The 20,810-nt window shown below is 35.4% G+C and overlaps 1 protein-coding gene across 1 annotated transcript in view; it reads left to right on the top strand.

Moving 5' to 3' along the window:
- TTC6 (tetratricopeptide repeat domain 6) overlaps positions 1-20,810 on the top strand; it is a 221,602-nt gene that overhangs the window by 116,732 nt on the left and 84,060 nt on the right. Inside the window, 7 exon segments of the mRNA XM_049768952.1 lie at positions 1,100-1,204; positions 6,903-6,976; positions 12,951-12,971; positions 13,719-13,794; positions 14,125-14,492; positions 17,434-17,890; positions 18,665-18,794. Of these exon segments, the coding sequence (XP_049624909.1) occupies positions 1,100-1,204; positions 6,903-6,976; positions 12,951-12,971; positions 13,719-13,794; positions 14,125-14,492; positions 17,434-17,890; positions 18,665-18,794 (1,231 nt within the window).

Genomic DNA, 20,810 nt, shown 5'->3' with positions numbered 1-20,810 from the left:
TAGTTTCTTTAGCTACTTATCAGTTCTTGAGCATTTGGGTTGTTGTCAGATTCTAGCAATTGCAAAGAGTGCTGCAATGAACAAAAGAGTGCAGATGCCTTTTCTGCATTGTATTTTAGGCTCTTAGGGTATATTATGGGTCATATGAGACTCCAATATCTTGGAATTGTCTATATTATTTTCCAAAAAAGACTGGCAGATTGACATATCCACCAGCAGTGTATGAGAGTCCTTTTCTACAACTAAAAATTTAATATTCAAATTTTTCATAATTTTTATAATGAAAGAAAATTACAAATCATATGAACTATTCTTTCACTTTTCATTTAATTTCTTTTGCTGTAACACTGAACCTGTTTTTTTTAATTGAAATAATAAATGTGTAGTTGTGTTTCAGAATACCACTCTGACATGGGATATGGGATATGGGCCACATGGTTGTTTATAGGAACAACTCCAGGCTCTGTGCTCAGCCTGGTTGCACTCAGGCAATCACATGCAGTGCTGGAGATCCATCTGTATTCAGCAGTGTCCAAGGCAAACTACTTTACCTCTGCCTTATCTCTCTGGCTTACATGTCTGTTCTTTATGACCTCACATGTTTCTAACAATTTTTTTACTCAATACTGTTTCTGTGACTCCTCTGTGATTTATAATTTTTTGTTCTTAATTTATTGTATTTAATAATGCAATTATAATACTTTTTATTCAGATCTTTCTCTATTGATGGACATTTAGACTGATCTTATTTTTTAAAATGTTGTGTGAAAATCCTCATAGACATCTTATCATGTCCATGTATAAGAATTCATTAAACTGAGGTTGAAATGGTGGACATTGTGGCATGTGCATTTTATGTTTTATGAGAAATATCCAGTTTGCCTCCATGGTGTTTGTACTTCCTACAAAGTTGAAATGCTTAACTTTACATTTTTGCTAATCTAATGGCTATGAAAAATTGTCATTCCCAGACTGTTGGAGGCTATAGAATTAATCACTGCACTTTGTCAGCAATTAGAAAACATTCTGGCAGAAGTTTGAGATTTTGCCCTAGGAACCATCTGTTAGTGTCTTATGACCTTTTGCATTATTTTCAAAGATGTCTGCTTATCCAGTACCTACAAAGTTTCTTTGGACTTCAGCAGCACCCAAATTCTCTGTTCCAGTATCTATCATTAAGGATACCGTCTATCCAAAATATGAGGTAACATATCAAGTGACTTTTCTTCATTGTTTTTTAGTTTAATATTAAATTGTATAATGTATGAATGTAACATTAAATTTTACTGGATAGCTATTATTCAAATTGTTAATCAACTATTATTAGAGTTAGGAAAATTGGATGGCACTATGTAAATTATGTTATAGATAAGTATATTTCTAAAAATTGTTATGGTTATCTGTTTATCTAGTATGATAATAAGAATATTTTATTTTGAAAATATTTTGTTTTATAATGGTTATTTTTAAACTTTATTTACTTATTTATATATTTATGTACTGATTGATTGATTGATTGATTTTTGAGCCTTGGCAGTGCTCAAGGGTTACTCCTGGTTCTGCACTCAGAAATTGCCTCCCGCAGGCTGGGGACCAGATGGGATGCCGGAAACCAATCGGTCCCTCCCAGGTCAGCTGCATGCAAGGCAAACACCCAACCTGTGCTATTTCTCTGGCCCCATTTTTACTATGGTTCTAAAATGCAATGCTAGTTGGATTATCTAGAAGTTCTCTATGATATTTTATTTTCTTTTAAAAATATATTAAGTTAATTGAATAGTAAAATGTTTAGCACTATTAAAACTGTTATTTTTCTTTCCTTAAAATGTGTTGCTTTAATGATTCCATTTTATATTATACTGCTTATTTTAAATATTAGGAAATTTAATAGAGAACGATAACACAGAGGTACAGCCATTGCCTTACACACGCCAACTATGGATGGACCCTGGCTCGATTCCCGACATCCCATATGGTCCCCGAGCCTGCCAGGAGCAATTTCTGAGCACAGAGCTAGGAGTAATCCCTGAGTGCTGTGAATCACCCAATTGCCCCCCCCCAAAAGAAAAAAAATCCGTAGAATAGAACTAATCTTTTTCACTTTTCCCTGTGCTATTTATAGTTTTTGCTTTATGTAGTTAGAACCTATTTTATTTTTATTAAAAATTTAACAATCCTCTAACTTTACTATGAATTGTATCATCAATATTATTTTATTTTTATTAAATTAAAATTGCCTACATTGATGTATTTATTTAGTTTATTTAATTTAGTGTATTTTTTAATGTTTTATATCAGTGGTCCTCAAACTATGGCCCATGGGCCACATATTGTATTTGTATCTGTTTAGTTTCTTTATTGCAAAATAAGATATGTGCAGTGTGCATAAGAATTCGTTCATAAGTTTTGTTTTTACTATAGTCAGACCCTCCAATGGTCTGAGGGACAGTGAACTGGCCCCCTGTTTAAAAAGTTTGAGGACCCCTGTTTAGATGAACAATATAAATGTCATGTATTTTGTCAAATTATTTTATAAACAATTTCTTTTGTTCTGTCATATGTTTAGTAATTCTTTACTTGTATCTAATAAATATAAGTAAACTGTTAAATTTGTTTGATGTAATTTTAAAATTAGTTTTATATTTTTTCTCTTTAGAATTTACATTCTTGTAGAATTTATAGAATTTATTTATTTGGTTTTTATGCCACACCCAGAGTTACTCAGGTCTTACTCCTTGCTCTGAACTTAGGTCATTCTTGGCAGGTTCTGTGGATCATATGTGATACCAGGGATTGAACCTAAGTCAGAAGCATGCATGGCAGGTATCTTCAGTACTATTTATCTGGCCCAGATGTATATGTTTTTATTGATATAGTTTTTTTCCCCTTTGGGACACACTTTACAGTTCTCTGGAATTATTACAGCTAGATGCTTTGAAGTTGCTCCAGGTCCATGCAGTTATCAGGATTCAAACTTATGGTATTACACATATAAGGCCAGTACTCTACCACTGAACTATACTCCTGGTTCTATAATTTGGTAATTTTTTCTTTGTATGCTTATTTTTTGCCACACCCAGCAGTGCTCAGGAGTTACTCCTGGCTCTGTGCTCAGAAATCACTCCTGGTGGGCTCGAAGGACCACATGGGATATGAGGTAATGAACTGAGGTCAGATGCATGCAAGGCAAACACCCCACCAGCTGTACTATTGCTCCTGTCTTGTATACATTTTGGGGGGGGGTTGGGCCACACCCGGTGATGCTTGGGGGTTACTACTGGCTATATGCTCAGAAATCGCTCCTGGCTTGAGGACCAGATAGGACACCTGGGGATCGAACTGTGCAAGGCAAATGCCCTACTGCAGGGGTGGCAAACATGCGGCTCTCGAACCACATGCGGCTCCTGGCCAAAATGAATGAGGCTCTTTGCCTCTTATCATTAGTTTGTATACTGTGGCTCTTTGCCAAGTTTGGATTTTATTCTGCTGCTTCTGAGGAGGGACCTCTGAGGAGAGATCTCCAAGGGCTTATCTGCTCCAGGCTGCACCATCTGTCTCCCATCCCTCGGAAACAACTGCACGGGCCAGCGAGCAGGGGACCCGTGTGTCACATGTTGGGTCACATCTTGCCATTAGTTCTTAGTGTGGAGGTCGCAGCACATCCTCACCATCACTGCAGGATTTTGCTCCTCACTCAAAATGGCAAAATGCAATATGTGTTTAATATATTATTGTTAAAATTAGATGCTTTTGTGTGTTTGTCTGTTTTGGCAGGTCACTGCGTGGTGTGGCTCTCTGACTCTCACAGTTTAAAATTTTGGCTCTTTGTGTCGAACTTGTTCGCCACCCCTGCCCTACTGCTTGGCACCACAACTCCAGCCCCTTGTACGCCCATTTTTAAACTAAGGTTAAGAGATGAATTTTTTTGGTCTAATCTCGTGACAGAGTCTAGGCTGAAATTCTGTACAAAGATGGATTTACTTTTGTTCATTCATAATCTGTAAGTGTAGCCCTGAAATTATAGCCCTAAAGCATCCTTATATCTTTAAATATTTTTTATTTTATTTAAGTCTATATAACACACATCCATAAAACACATATACTGTGTATGTATATTCAGCATTTTATATTATAGCTACATTTATACACACCTAAAACATATATACACATCTATACACACATAAATATATACAGACCCACACTCAGTTCTGTGTCCAGGATTCTGGACTTCACTGTTTGTCACCTCTGCATCAAGAAGTTGAGAATCTGAAAACCAGATTTGTATCTGTTGTTACAAACATCCTTGTATTAGGTAGGGCTCACCCTCTCATGTCTTTTCTTAAATTTTAGCCCAGTTTCTCCTCATTATCTGGCTGGCTAGGTCGTTGATACTTTGTAGATTATATTTTTTAAATTTCATGTAGCTTTCTTGACATTTCATTTTAAGAGATGAATTTCTAGCAGTATTACCTCTAGCCTGACAAAATTACAAGTAGGATTCACAATTGACTTTCAATGTAACAAAATTGCTTTCCACATACATCTGTATCCCAGCTTTTATTGCATGCATGTCAATTTCAGTGATATTCTTGAAGTATGGCAAGAAAAATTTTATATCACTTACCATGCAGTTATCTTCTCAAAGCACAACAGTTTGGGCAGTATTATGGCAGGTTCCACCATATGATTTTTTTTTTTTTTTTGGTTTTTGGGCCACACCCATTTGACGCTCATGGGTTACTCCTGGCTATGCGCTCAGAAATCGCCCCTGGCTTGGGGGGACCATATGGGACGCAGGGGGTTCGAACCGCGGACCGTCCTACGCTAGCGCTTGCAAGGCAGACACCTTACCTCTAGTGCCACCTTCCCGGCCCCCCACCATATGATTTGAATCATATTAGTGCTTTCAAAATCTAAAGGCTTTTTCCACTCTGAAAAAGTCTATTTTCAGAGACAAATATATATATTGTCTCTTTCTCTTCTGAACCTTCTCTAAGTAAAATTCTTTCAATAAAACCTATTATTGGGGCCAATGAAAGTGCAGCAAGTAGGGTAATTGCCTTGCATGTAGCCAACATATGTTAGATTATTGTCACCTCAGATGGTCCCAGAACCTGTCATGAGTGATCCATGAATCAAGAACCCGAAGTAATTCCTGACTGCGCCAAACAAACAAACAAACAAAACAAACATTATTTTGTTTCATGAAAGAAAAACTCCAAACTCCATTGATTGTTAGGATATTCTGCTGTTTTGATATCTGTAAAATATGACATTAAGATTTTTGCACTCATTGCTAAAGTGTTTTTTAAATAGGTGATAGTTGATAATTCATCATAATTAAAATTCCATATAAGCCTTTATTAAAACAGTTCATGTGGCATGCACTTTGTCTTAGAAAAATAATGAACAAAGTGACTAAATATATTTTTCTGTGTTTGCTAATCTCTTTTCTGTTTGGTACTACAACTACAGTCTAAAAACTCAAAAGAAATAAATCAACAAAATTCAAAGCTGGTGATTGTTAAATTATCTAGAGTCTTCTTCATATTTCTTTCATTTTCATCAATATTTCCTAAAAACTTTCAAAACCTTTTTTTCTATTGAATAAATTTAAAAAAAAAAAACAACTCCAAGTATAAGGAGTCTGCCTTGCTGGTGCTAGCCTAGAATGGACCGCAGTTCGATCCCCAAGTGTCCCATGTAGTCCCCCAAGTCAGGAGCAATTTCTGGCCTGAGAGCCAGGAGTAACTCCTGAGCGTCACCGGGTGTGGCCAACCCTCCCCCCCACCCAAAGTATTTATGTATTTGTTTTTTTCGGCCACTGCTTAGGGCTTACTTCTGCCTCTGCACCCAGGGGATCATTCCTTGCAGAGGCTTGGGATAAGTGATTCTCAGAAATCAAATCTGCATTGGCGGTGTGCAAAACAAATTCTTCCTGGCTCTACTTTCAGGAAGTAGTCCTTGCGGTGCTTGGGTGACTCTCTGACCCTAAAGCTAACCTTATCTAAGGATATTTTAGAATTCTTACATGTATTTAACAATGAATAGTCACATTTTAACATAAAATAAGATGCTTTGCTTCATTTCTAATTCTGTTATTGAGATGAGAAATAGCTTCAGTGCTAACCTAGAAGATTATAGGATTATAAGGGCGCTTGCCTTGCACGCAGCTAACTCGTGACTGACAGCGGTTCCCCCCACCCAGGAGCAATTTCTGAGTGCAGAACCAGGAGTAACCAACCCTTCAGCATCACCGGGTGTGGCCCAAAATAAAAAAAAAATGAAGGAAGGAAGGAAGGAAGGAAGGAAGGAAGGAAGGAAGGAAGGAAGGAAGGAAGGAAGGAAGGAAGGAAGGAAGGAAGGGAGGGAGGGAGGGAGGGAGGGAGGGAGGGAGGGAGGGAGGGAGGGAGAGAGGGAGGGAGGGAGGGAGAGAGGGAATGGAGGGAGGGAGGGAGGGAGGGAGGGAAGGGAGGGAGGGAGGAAGGGAGGGAGGGGGGGAGGGAGGGAGGGAGGGGGGAAGGGAGGGAGGAGGGAGGGAGGGAGGGAGGGGGGAGGGAGGGGAGGGAGGGAGGGAGGGAGGGAGGGAAGAAGGGAGGGAGGAAGGGAGGGAGGAAGGAAGGGAGGGAGGAAGGAAGGGAGGGAGGAAGGGAGGAAGGAAGGAAGGAAGGCAGGCAGGCAGAAATAAGGCAAAGTGTCTGGTGTAGCTTTAGGCCAAAACTGAAGTCAGAGGTTATATTCTGGCCACATACCAAGGCTGGAATTTGAGTTGTTTCTGGTGTCTTATTTTCTAGCATTCTACCTTTTCCATTAAAATTTTTTTGTAATAATGCAGTACTATAAGATAATAGTTATAGGTTATTCTACTGTATAACCCCAAACTGTTATCCTTTTAATCACAGAGTGCTCAAGCAAGCAGAATTTTACTTGAGAAATTTTCCATTTTTAAGAAGCAGCATATCATTTCTTCACATGCGCTAAAACTTAAGGTGTGTATAAATCTCACTTTGAATTGTGTGTTGGTTGCTTCATCTACCTCCAGTTCAAGTACTATTCCTATTATTAAAATATTTATTGAAAATATCTTAGAATATTTATTGATGGGAACACACATTTATAAAATAAATGTCTCTAGTATACTAAAATGTTAATTATTAACCAATAGCAGATTATCTTGTTGGGATTTTACTAAAATTTCTGCTTTTGTACTCAACTTTTTGTGTAGGTATTAAATCATAAATGAACATGCTCATGAATCTTTCTCTAAAATTACTTTATTTAAACATCTTGATTACAAGGTTGCTCATAATACAGTTGGATATTTTCCTTCACACTTGCAAAGTTGTTTGTGTTTGTAAAGTGGGACAATGTACCCTTCACCAGTGCACATTTCCCACTACCATTGCCCTAAGTCTCTCACCCTGCCTTTCCCCTGCTGCTAGGCAGACATGTCTCTTCTGTCTCTCTGTCTCTCTCCCCCCTCCTCTCCTCTCTTATTTCTTTTAGATATGGTGGTTGGCAATATTGTTACTAAAGGGATATCATGCATATCTGTCCAGTATTATTATCATACTATCTCTTTTTTATATCCTATAAAGACAACCATGTCATGTCTATCCCTCTCTCTGACTTATTTCACTCAGTATAATATTCTCCCTTTCCACCCATGTATAAGCAAATTCCATGAATCTTTATCTAAACAAGTGAGCAAAAAAATGCAGTCATAGGAAAAGAAATAAGAATTGTAGGGAAAATAAAGAGGTGAAATTCACACAAAAACATTTATACTGAACTTTATGGGAAACAAGTAATAGCTTAAGTTTTCTCTCATTATTACCTACAGCTCTCTGCTCCCCTTGATGATATCTCAGGAGACTGAATAGTCTTATTGTTTGCACGCAAAGAAAATCCCCAATAGATCTATTAACTAAGTTAAATACATAGATGGCTCTTCTTGTATTTTCCTCACATAATCAGTTACTACTTTTTCCAGGGAGAAAAATAACGTTTCTATTTAATATAAATCACTTTTTGGAATAATTTTTAGGTATTTATTTAAGGTCATATAATATTTATTTATTTATTTATTATCAATACCACTTATAAAACATGACTATTACATAAAAATAAGAGAACCAAAGAAAGACACCTTTTAGATTTAAATACCATTTTAAGTTTCTAGACTGTTGTAGTAGCACAAGTTACTCCTACGTTTCAAATATTTTCATTTTTTAAAAAGTTGCTTCTTCCAACCCATCCTTCCTATAGTCTCTTCTATGCTTCTGAAGTCCCAGTGTGATTATGTCTTATGTCTGAACAAACTTTGGAGCCTTACTTGTTAAATGAAGGTAATATATTTAACTAAACTTCCTAATCTGATCTCAATTATAGTTTTTATTTTACTTTCCATTGTGTGTGTATATATATACATATATACATATATATATATATATATATAAGCTTTCACCCTATATTTATTCTATTCTGGAGTCCATGAGGACTAAAATTCCCAGCCCTTTAATGCTTCTCTGTTCTTGTTTAGGATGTTCCCTGTTTCTAGCCCTTTCTAAGTCTCTGGAGATGCTACTACTTGTCACAGGCCAGCACTAATATTGCATTTTCATTCTATTATATCTAATCATTTTCTCTTTCAAAATTGACCTCTCCCTCATCTTTATCTCCTCCACTTGATTTGTTCTTGTACTACAGTAATTGACACAGTTAATTTTCTTTTTTGTTTTTTTTTCCACTATAAGTTGAGGATATAAGTTTTCCACTATAAGTTGAGGATATGCAACATGTTTTATAAATTAATTAATTTGGGCTACACACAGCACTGCTCATCATCATTCCTGATGATATTTAGGTGACCATATGCAGTTCTCAGGATGAACCAGAATCAGAGACATGCAAAAAAGAACCTTAATCCCTGTGCAATCTTTCTGACACCAGATCTTTTGTAATAAAAAATTATTTAAATATTTATTTACAAAGTTGTCCAGAATACAATTGTTTCATGCATTCAGTTTTCCACCAGTGTCACCTTGCCTCCACTATTTTCCTTAATTTCGCATCTAACTCTAAGCCTGTCACTTTTATTGGCACAAATATTTTATATTGCTTGTATTAACAAAATGATAAATGGGATAATCAAAAATAGTTCAGTCAGGGAAAATTGTAGAAATTGTTCTATCTAAACATTTTTCATATTATTTTTTAAATTTTTATATATAAATTTTTTTATTTAAGCACTATGATTACAAACATGATTTTACTGGGTTTTAGTCATAAACAGAACAGCTCCCCTTCACCAGTACAACATTCCCAGCACCAAAGCCCCCCCCCCCCCAACCCTTGCCTGTTTTTGAGACAGGCTTTCTACTCTCACTCATCTAGCTTGTCATGATAGTTGTTAGTGTAGTTATTTCCCTAACTGCACCACTAATGGGGTTCTTAATGTAATTGTCTGAGAATTTATTAAACTGTCACCAGTTGAGTCTTCTGTGCTATTATTTTTGCTTATTGAGCTTAGCTGACTTTTATGCTATTTTGCCATCTAATTTACTGTGCTTCTACTGGACTGTCAGCATTATGGAATTTGGAGATCCAGGGTCTGTTTATTTCATTAAAATGGTTTGGCACTTCTTCAGAGATTAGTCATGGAACAGTGAAGTTCAGCTTTTTGTATGGCAGCAGCTGTGGGTTTTCAGTTACAAGACTAGTATACCTGTGAGTTTCAGTGCCTTGCCCTATATCTCTTCTGATATGAGTTGTCTCCTGTGCCTTTTTTTAAGGCTATTGAATTTGCTCACTTGCATGGCCAGGGAGACTTTACTTATGTACTCTGTTGTCTGCACAAAGTGATCCATTCATGGCCAAGAGTTGTAGTAGCTACTTACTCAAAGCATGTTGGATGGTACAGAAAGAAGGAAACTTGCCTTGCATGTGATTGACCCAGGGTTGATTCCAGGGACCCACATGATCACTTTTTAAAATGATGATTGCTATTTTATTTTAAACTATATAAATAAATTTAAATACTTTAATATGATATAGTATGCTGCCTATTTTTTTTACATCACTAAGTCACCAAATCTGGCATCTAAAATATATTGCATTAAATTTAATTTGTACTTGAATCTTATTTAGTAATTATCATGCCTTACTGTTATAAATAAAGCTTTTCCCACCATAATTTATTTATTTAAGCACTATGGTTGCAAACATGTTCATAATAGGGGTTCAGTCATAAAATGGATAAGCACACTTCACCAGTGCAACTTTTCTGGCACCAATTTCCCCAATTTCCCTCTTCCACCATTCCCTGCCTGTCTTTGGCACTCTATTTCTTTCTCTCGCTATCACTGTCATGGTAGTTGTTAGTGCAATTATTTCTCTAAATGCACTCAACACTCTTCATAGAAAGCTTTGTATCAAGGGCTGGTCCTTACGACCCTCATCTCTATCATCTCCGGGTATTATTACCATACTGTCTTTTGTTTGTATTAAATTCCACATAAGAGTGAGAATATTTTATGTCTATCTTTCTCACTCTGACTCATTTCACTTAGCACAAGAGTCTCCATGTTCATTCATGTATAGGAAAATTTCATAATTTCATTTTTCCTAACAGTTACATAGTATTCTATTGTGTATATGTACCACAAATTTTTAGCCACTTATCTGTTGTTGAGAACCTGGTTGTTTCCAGATTTTGACTATTGAAAATAGCTCTGCAATGAATATAGGTGTGCAGAGGGCATTTTTGTATTGTACTTTTGTGTTCCTAGGGTATTTCTAGTAGTGGTATTGCTGGATCATATGGGAACTCAATTTCCAGTTTTTTGAGGAATATCCATATTGTTTTCCAGAAAGGTTGGACTAGACGGCATTTCCACCAGCAGTGAATTAAAGTTCCTTTCTCCCCATACACGCCAGCACTGGTTTTACTTGTTCTTTGTGATGTGTGCCAGTCTCTGTGGCATACGGTGATATCTCATTGTTGTTTTGATTTCCATCTCCCTGATTGTAAGTGATGTGGAGCATTTTTTTTTCATGTGCCTTTTGGCCATTTGTATTTCTTTTCTGTTTTTGTTTTTGTTTTTTTGTTTTTGGGCCACACCCGTTGCAGTTCATGGGTTACTCCCGGCTCTGCACTCAGATATTGCTCCTGGCTTGGGGGACCATATGGGACTCCGGAAGATCAAACCTTGGTCCATTCTAGGCTAACACATGCAAGGCAGATGCCTTACCTCTAGCACCACCACACCAGCCCCTGTATTTCTTTTTTGGGGGAAATATTTGTTCATTTCTTCTCCCCTTTTTTGATGGGGTTAATGTTTTTTCTTGTTAAGTTCTGTAAGTACCTTGCATATATTAAATATACACATTAGACACCTGATGGCTATTGGATGAATAGTTTATCCCATTCTATTGATGGTTTTTGTATTCTAGTCACTATTTTCTTTGAGGTGCAGAAGCTTCTCAGTTTAATATACTATATTTTCCGGTGTATAAGACGACTTTTTAAACTCATAAAAAATTTCTTAAAAATCAGGGGTCATCTTATACACAGGTATACGGCATATTGAAACTTACTCCAGTGTCAGGGACGAGTCATCTGCCTCCCTCTTACCATTGCATCCCATCCAACTGCCAGGCGTCTCACTCAGTCCTCTGCTTGGTCTGATTAATCTTTCTCTGAGTAGAGAAGCTGAGTTACCAAGTGCTGCATCCCATCCAGCAGCAGAGAGCTCCCTCTCCATGCTTTCACTGTAGATCACAATTAAAATGTCACAGTCACTCACTACAAATGACAATTGTAAAATGATTGTTGGCACTCCAAAGTCTAGCTTTAGTAAACATTTACTGTTAACCTTTGAGAGTTTTTCTTTTACTCTTACATTTTTTTAATTTCCATTTGGTGTTCGTTAAAATGAGAGATAGTCTTATATGGCGAATGTAGCACAAATCTTATATTTTAACAGGAAAAGTAGAAGATAGTCTTATATGTCCAGTCGTTTTATATGCCAGAAAATGTGGTAGTCCCATTGTTTATCTCTGTATCCACTTATTTAGACAGTGATGTTTTCTCCATGAAGATGCCTTTAGCCTCAATGTCATGGAGTGTTTTACTTACATGTTCTTCTTATAGTTTTGGGTTTTGTATCAAGGTGTTTAATTCATGAGGGTTTTCTTTCTGGATCTCTGGTACTCTAATGATTCTTATGTTATTTCTGTTGAGTTTATCAAAGACTTCTATTTTCAACTGTTCACATTATTCAAGAGTTTTTTTCCATTGCCTGATCATTTGTTTTAAGACTTTTATCCCCACCTCTTCTGTTGTATGGAATTATGTGTCTCATCTTCCAGCTCATTAATTCTTTCTTCAGTCATTTTTGGTCTATTGGAGAGACTTTCAATAAGGTTTTTATTTTGCCAACCAAATTTTTCAGTCCTGTTATTTTAGTTTGAAGTTTTTTCATTTCTACTTTTATATCCTCTTGGTTCTTATTTGTGATTTCTTCAGTTTGTTCAATGCTTTTTTGAGGATCCTCCATCTTTCTCCTCTAAATTCCTTATTGAGAGGCTATATAGTTGTTGGTTCTTTTCAGGTCATAAGAGCTAACATTTTATTCTCTAAGCATAGTGGAGGTGTTATTTCCCCATTGTCATTGTTGCAGTATAGTGTTTTCTGTGTGCCATACTGAGGTTTATGATTTAGGAGAAGTGTGTGGCTGCAGAATGGAGTGGAATGGCATGCTCCTCTGGCTCTATCCTTTATGGTGGAGGTTGCTTAGCTGATGATGTTTTCTGGGCATCGCCAAACAGACTCCCTTTTCTACCTCAGTCTTTGGTGGAGGGGTTCACTTACCTGACACTTTCTGGGCACTGCAAACAGACTCTCTTTTTTGCCTCAGTCATTGGTGGTTGAGGTTGCTTACTTTGAGCCTTTCCAGGAATAATTTTTGAGGAATGAGTCAGGAATAAGCATTAAGCTCTTCACAGTATGCTATGTTTATTAACTTTTACTCTTGTAGTTTTTCTTAACACTTTTAGTATAATAGTAAATAGTAATTATTTATGTGAACCTATAGATTAATAGAGAATTTTCTTATTGTAATCTACAATTATTTTGGAGAACTATTCTGGAGAATAATTGTTGTTCAGGTCCTACTAGTGTGCTTTAGGGACAAGGAGTTCATGACACAGTACATCTATGGATAAAGTCAATTCTCCAATTTAAAACAACTGGAAAGCTGCAGCATATTAGCACCTTGACCATGGTAGGTACTTAGTAATTTTTTTTTTTTTTTTTTTTTTGCCACAACCAGCTTTACTCAGGCTTCTGGCTTTGATCTTAAGGATTATTCCTGATGGTGCTTGGGCACCATACACAGAGCCAGGTATTGAATTAGGGTCAGCAGTATGTAACACAAGAATGTTAACCACTGTACTATCTCTCTAGCCACTTGGTAAATTTTTATTAAAGTAATATAAAAAAGCTTCAATAATTATAATTCCCTAAATTAGTGCACGGATTCTCATCTCAGCTTCTTTCCAAAAAGCTAGTGAATTTGAAATCAGCAAAAGCCTAAATTTCAATTGTGTGTTTGCAAGTTATTAATTTAACTGGGCAATTACTAACCAACTGTAATATATTTTAGTTTTTCAAATAGAATCTGTTTTCAACATATATTTATCATTTGATCATTTTAGCATTTTATCCTAAAGAAATCTGCATCATTTGAAAATATCCCAAAACATTACAGAACTGAATTCCCACAACTACAGGTATGATACTTTTCAGTAATTATAATCCAAAAATGTTTCTATTAATTTTAAGAAACTTTTATTATGTACTTTTATAATTATATACTTATTGTAACTATTTATCAGCAGTTATATTTTATGTTTTTTTTTTCATGAAATAGCATTTGATACAAACAGAGTTGATTGGAAGTTTGAAATCATGCCCTATTTATTTGTAATCCTTACAAAGTTGTAGTTGATAGAATTGTATAAGATTTTCGACTGCTTTTGAAAGTGAACCCCTACTCAAATAAGTAAATTAATGTATAACAACTAAAGTGATTTTCTCCTGCTTTTATATTTCCTTTTAAGAGAGCAAAATCTGCAATTAACTTAAGGAAGGAGGAGGAGACCACTGTTTCACTTAATATCAAGAATGACATGCAAAGCAATATAAAAGAGGTGTTACTTCAGAGAGCTAAGGAATTGGAGCGTTATAAAGCAATACAGATCGAAAGTGACAAAACCGTGAAAGAAAATATAGATACCATCTTAGATCGCATGCAGGAAAAACTCAAGACAAGAAATTTGTCTGTATCTCTAATTGAAGCATCTAGACAAGCTGGCATTTCTTATATTGTTTATCCCAGGAAAATTAAAAAAAAGATTACAAGTATAAGATTCAATAAAACAGCAATCGTGTTTGACGAATTAACCAGGCCGCCAAAAATACTTAAAAGGTCTTGCTTAATTAATTATTTTTAAATTTTAAGAATTGAATTATGGTTTGGGATTAATTGTATAATTTCACCGATTGAAACTGTTATTATTTTATTAAGCACTGAAAATATGTTTGATTCTTAACTAAAGAATCATTTTTTTTTTGTTTTTTTGGCCACACCTGGTGACTTTCAGGGGTAACTCCTGGCTATGAGCTCAGAAATCGCCCCTGACTTGGGGGACCGAATGGGAAGCTGGGGGATTGAATCACGGTCTGTCCTAGGTCAGCCACATGCAAGGCAAACACCCTACTGCCTGCGCCACCACTCCGGCCCAGAAACATTATTTTTAATAAGTGGCTGTTTAATAGTATAAATGTGTGAATGGTTCTAATTATAACTTAAAGGTAGAGGCTGAGTGAAAAATATGAAAACTAAGTAAATTTGAGAACTAAAGGAAGTGTAAGAATGTAATTCCTGTCAATTTATTTCTTTGAAATGATTGAAATGACTTAATACCCAAATCAACCCCTGCTTCAAAAAAAAAAATGCCACCCTTTAAAAAATCAATACGTTGTTAATATGTAACACTTTCAAATTTAGAAATTTTGTATCATGGTACTCTAGGTAAGCTTTTTCGGTTTATTTTACTTTGTTTTATTCTGTGAGTGAATTCTCAAGCAGTGTTCAGGTCTGGGAAGCCCCACTATCCAATGAAATACTATTTTGCTACAAAAGTGAATGGGATGTTATAATTTGCAGCAAAAGAGATAAACTGAAAGGGATATAAGTCTCAAAAATTTCAAGTATCCTATGATTACATTCATATGTGGTTTAAATAATTAAAAAAGTAACTTTTGAACTTAAAGCCCAATTAGTTCTTTCTTGAAGAAAACAGAAAAGGAGATGGACAAATCAGGACAAAAGTCATAAATAGATGTTGAAAAATCAGATTGTATTCTCAGTGATTAATCTTGTTTTTTATTTGAAAATAAAAATTTAAATTGTTTAAAATATATAATATTCATTTATGTAATTGAATCTCAATAAGATGCACAGTAAAAGTTATCATAATTGAGTGCCAATCACCAATGTACAACACTACCAAAGTGTTTACATATCCTGCCACCAATGTTCCAGTTTTCCTCCCACCTACCTACTGGCCCTCTCACTTGCCTGCTTCTGTGGCAGGAGTTTTTTTTTCTCTTTCCCTTTCTTCTTTTATATTCCTATTAGATTCTGAGGTTTGCAATAGTGTTTCAATGATGACTCACTTTGTATAAGCATATTTTTGTTATGTATCCCTGAAGTTTATATATCTTAATGCAATGTTATGTCAATAATTAATTAATAAAAATATGTTGGCAGATGGGTAGAAGATTGGATTAAACAAAGGGAAGAGTGAAAACACTGAATTAGGATAATATTGTACTTCATAAGCAGAAAAAGCATTCAAAATGCTTTGCATGTAGAAGTCCCAGATTCCATTTCTGCACCTCTTAGAGAAGTCCCTAAGCACTGTTTCAGGAGTTTCTCTACCAAAAAAGAGAAATTTTGAACTTCAAGTAACAAAGCTTTGAAAAATCCTGGGTTGAACATTCAGCCATGTAGCTGAGAGCTGGCAATCTTGGGAGGAGAGGGTGGGCCAAGCCTCTGCCTTGCCAAAGCCATGCTTGCTTCATCCATTACCCACAATCACTACTTTGCCTATGGCCCTGATTCATCATCTGCAGAGACAATAATCTGATCAAACTAGGTATGCTGGTGTTTGGGCTATTATCACGAGGACATTTTGGGAGTGAGTGCAGACACTTTTTCCCCTCTCCCCATTTTCTTGTACTTCCAAGAGACCTGACAGCCATAACCATGTCCACATAAGCCACAGAATCAGCAATCATGGTTTGAATTCCTACCATGTGGCCACATTGGTGGCCATGTGACAACTTCAGTTGTCATCTCCATAGGGACACACCCTCTTAGATGCCAATATGTAGCTGAAGTCACTTAATGTTTGAAAACAAAATAGCTAGAAACAAGAGCTTACTAAACCTATTGACATTGATTTAATGATCTTATTCGAGATACATTAATTTTCACAAATTTGCTTGTCATTGTACTTCTCTTTTTTCTTCTTTCTATTCTTTTAAAAATATTTTTCTCTAACATATCTGGAAACAAATATATTATAATCAACTGTATTAACTATGTCATACACAAACTTTTAATAAAATAAATAAAAAAAACAAAAAAGGAAATTATGGTAACAACTTGCAGCCACTAAGTGGAGAGGAGTGGATTTGTCCAATGCAAGCAAAGAGAAGTAATTTTATTCACTTCGATTTTCCTAATGTTTGTCTCCAATTCTTTTAGTAATACATACCTCAATAAAATTATGTTATTTTCTTTTATTAGGTTTATTTATATCATGTGTGTCTAATATAGCCATACAGTAAATCTTACTGAGTGAAAATTGTGTAAAAAACTGGAAAACTTTGGGTGAATAAACATAGAAATAAAGTTTTTGAAAGCATATGCTTCCTAATTTGATAATCTACTACAGAAGGGTAAAGCATGGAGTGATTATTTGGTAGCATAAGGTATAAATTAAATTTTTATCTTGTTTCCTCAAGTTCATGTTCCTTCATTCTTCCTGGGTGAATTTCCTTTCTAATATCAAAGTTTAATCTCCTAAATTCTCTATTGCAATTTCTCTAGTTGGATGCAGGATGTAACCTAATCCTGTTGTTTTAGTAAATTGTAAGTCTTTATAAGTCCTACTTAAACTCTACTGGGAGTTCTAGGATGTTATTATTTTAATATAGTTAACTTATAAATTTTAATGGTAGGATTGGGTTTTTAGAAAATTAGTATGTAATTTTATTTTGATAATAGAGAAATATGAATTTGTGTCATTAATTAAAAATAATATGTAATTTTTAAAAACTGATCTTTCAAAAACTAGATCAACATCTCATGATATTCTTCCTGGACAGAAGAAATTATTGTTTAGAATTCCAGTATATGAACGTCAAATTCGGAGTCCCAGCCTACCAACTGTTTTAAATTTTGATGAATTTGTCAAAAAGAAGGGAGGAAAGCCAAAGATTCTTGGCCTTCGGTCATGGATTTTTAAGTTGTTCTCTAAATATAAAATTCAGAAAGAAGTCCCCAAAATAACTAAAATAATTCCTTCCAAAGAATATACTCCAGTAGTGAAAAAACTACCAAACTTGGAACTGAGTGATTCTTTGGAGTCTGATCTTTCTCCAGAGGTCATTAAACACTATACTTCTGAAGTAGAGCAACTGACTGAAGAAATAAATAATAAGACAAAATATCTTGCATTTTCGTATTGTAGACGAGGAGCTATTTATAGGAAACTAGGAAAGTTACAAAGTGCCATGAATGATCTAGAAGAAGTAAGTTACATCTAGAAAAAAGTCATATTAATTGGGCATTTTGGGGTATGTGTGTGTGTGTGTGTGTGTGTGTGTGTGTGTGTGTGTGTGTGTGTATGTGTAAGATACAAAGACTATTGTAAACTATCCCCCAAACTGTAATAACTTTGAAATAAGTTTGCCAAGTTGGGTGGTAAGGAGGAGGGAACATTAGGACATTGGTGGACTGCTAAATCTGGGCTAAGAATATTGTATTTCTGGGGCCCGGAGAGATAGCACAGCGTTTGCCTTGCAAGCAGCCAATCCAGGACCAAAGGTGGTTGGTTTGAATCCTGGTGTCCCATATGGTCTCCCGTGCCTGCCAGGAGCTATTTCTGAGCAAAGAGCCAGGAGTAACCTCTGAGCAATGCGGGGTGTGGCCCAAAAACCAAAAAAAAAAGAAAAGAATATTATATTTCTGAAACTTATTAAACAGTATTGTAAATCATGATGCCTACATAAAAATAGATACAAATAAATGGATAAAATTAGAATGTACACTGTTTATGATTTATGGTATTTTTCCACAGAGATATAAAATGAATATTTGTAGTATCTAGTGATATTGTGAAATTTCAAACAATTTTTACAATTACTAGCTTTTATTTATGTTAGAAGGCACATTTTATACTATCCAAAGTCATTGGAATCAGTAATACTTGAAAATTTTATTTTTAGTATATCTTTTTTATTTATTAAGTTTAATGGAATTTATATAAGGCTATATAATTTTATAAGTTTTTAAAAATTTTTTAGGCTATACTCTTGGAACCATTGTTTCTCAATGCCTATTGGCATCGACATTTCATTTATCTTTTCCAAGATAAAGTTAAAGAAGCTTTGGATGACTTAAATTATATAAACAAACATAATAAGAATAATGCAGGTGGGTATTCTGTGCATAAAATATATCTTTATCTAAGTTCTTGGTCATTTAACGGCATTAAAATGATATATAAGGTAATAAATGTCTCCTAGAGGTCAGAAAGATAGTACAGTGGTTAGGGTGCTTCCTTTGCATGTAACTGACCTTAGTTCAGTCGTTGGCACCACATATGGTCCTCTGAGCATCATCGAGACTTATCTCTGAGCACAGAGCCAGGAATAAGCACAGAGCATTGCCAAGTGTAGTTAAAAAAGAACAAATCATTGTAAATAATGGTGCGATTAACAGAGGGATTTTATGCATTATGTTTTTGGGCTCCTAGGTTATATCCTTAAAGGTATTGATGGATCATATGTAAGATCAATTTTTGGACGAGTGTCTATATTGTTTTCCACAAAGCTGTACCAGTCATTCCCACCAGTAGTGAATGAGTCCATTTCTTGCTGGACCATGACATTGCTGGTTATTTTTTTTCTTTGTGGTGTGTTTCAGTCTTCATGGTGTGAAATGATATTTCATTGTTGCTTTGATTTGCATATTCCTGATAATTAGTGATGTAGAAATTTTTTCATTTGCCTTTTGGCCCATCCCTATTTTTTCATTGAAGAAATGTCTGTTAATTTCTTCTCCACATTTTTAGAAGGGCTTAGATTTTTTTCTTGCTAAGTACCTTTTATATCATAGATATTGCATTACTATGCTCACTACAGTAGTATTTACAATAGCCAGAATCTGAAAACAACCCAAGTGTCCGAGAATAGATGAGTGGATAAAGATATTGTGGTAGATCTACACAATGGAATGCTATGCAGCTGTTAAAATGTAGTCATGAAATTTGCTTATACTTAGATATGGCGAAATGAGTGAAATGAGGGAGAGGAGGAATAGAATAGAATAGAATAGAATAGAATAGAATAGAATAGAATAGAATAGACATAGAATTATCACACTCATTTGTGAGATATAAGGGAAAAAAAAGGGCAGTATGGCAAGAATATCCAAAGACAATAGAGATGAGGACCAGGAGGACCAGTCTATGGTAGGAAGTTTGGCACAATTAGTGGATCAGTGCAGTTAGGGTAGATAAAGGACCACTAAGACAATGATAGTTGGAACTGATCATGCTGAATAAGATCTGGATGCTGAACAGAGAGAAAGTAATAGGCACAGTACTCTTTCATTAACAATAGTACAAACCATAGCATCTAAAAGAGAAATAAAGAGAGTGTGTGAGAGAGAGGTAAAATATGTGCCACAGAGGCAGTCAGGGGTGGAAGGTCAGATGAGATAATGGTGGGGGGAAATGAATGTGCATGGGTGAAAGGGTTAAATATGGTGTTCACTATACAACTGAAACCCTATTATGACAACTTATTAACCATGTTGTTTAAACAAAAGGTAAAAATTAATAAAAAAATAGCCAAATCAAATACCTAAAATCTCATGAAATACTCATAACTTTTCCAAGTTAATTTTTTCCTGATATGATAAATTTAAAATAATATGATCCCGAATTATTTTAAAAGTACTAATAATAGCTTAAGATGTTAACACTATTGGTACACCATGAAATAACTTGCCTTTTTTTTTTTTTTTGGTTTTTGTGCCACACTGGGTGAATCTCAGGGGTTACTCCTGGCTCTGCACTCAGAAATTGCCACTGGCTTGGGGGACCATAACTTGGCTAATCCCACAGAACATGAACTTTAAAATTTTGCTGTAGAAGTGATTCACAATTTTTTCCTTGACCACAAGTCTGAATTAGAGGATTATTATTATTATTTTTGAGGATTATTATTTTAAAGACATATCAATTGGGTGACAATATGTGTTTATCCTTATGCATCATTCTCTAATGTTCTTGAAAAGTATTACATGGAATATTGTGATAATGAGGAATTGTCATACTTATTTATTTATTTATTTTTGTTTTTTGGGTCACACCCAGTAGTGCTCAGGGGTTACTCCTGGCTCCATGCTCAGAAATTGCCCCTGGCAGGCACAGGGGACCATATG

Source organism: Suncus etruscus, chromosome 2 (genome assembly GCF_024139225.1).
Source record: "Suncus etruscus isolate mSunEtr1 chromosome 2, mSunEtr1.pri.cur, whole genome shotgun sequence".
NCBI classification, from domain to species: domain Eukaryota; kingdom Metazoa; phylum Chordata; class Mammalia; order Eulipotyphla; family Soricidae; genus Suncus; species Suncus etruscus.
This window is presented reverse-complemented; position numbering and strand designations above follow the sequence as displayed.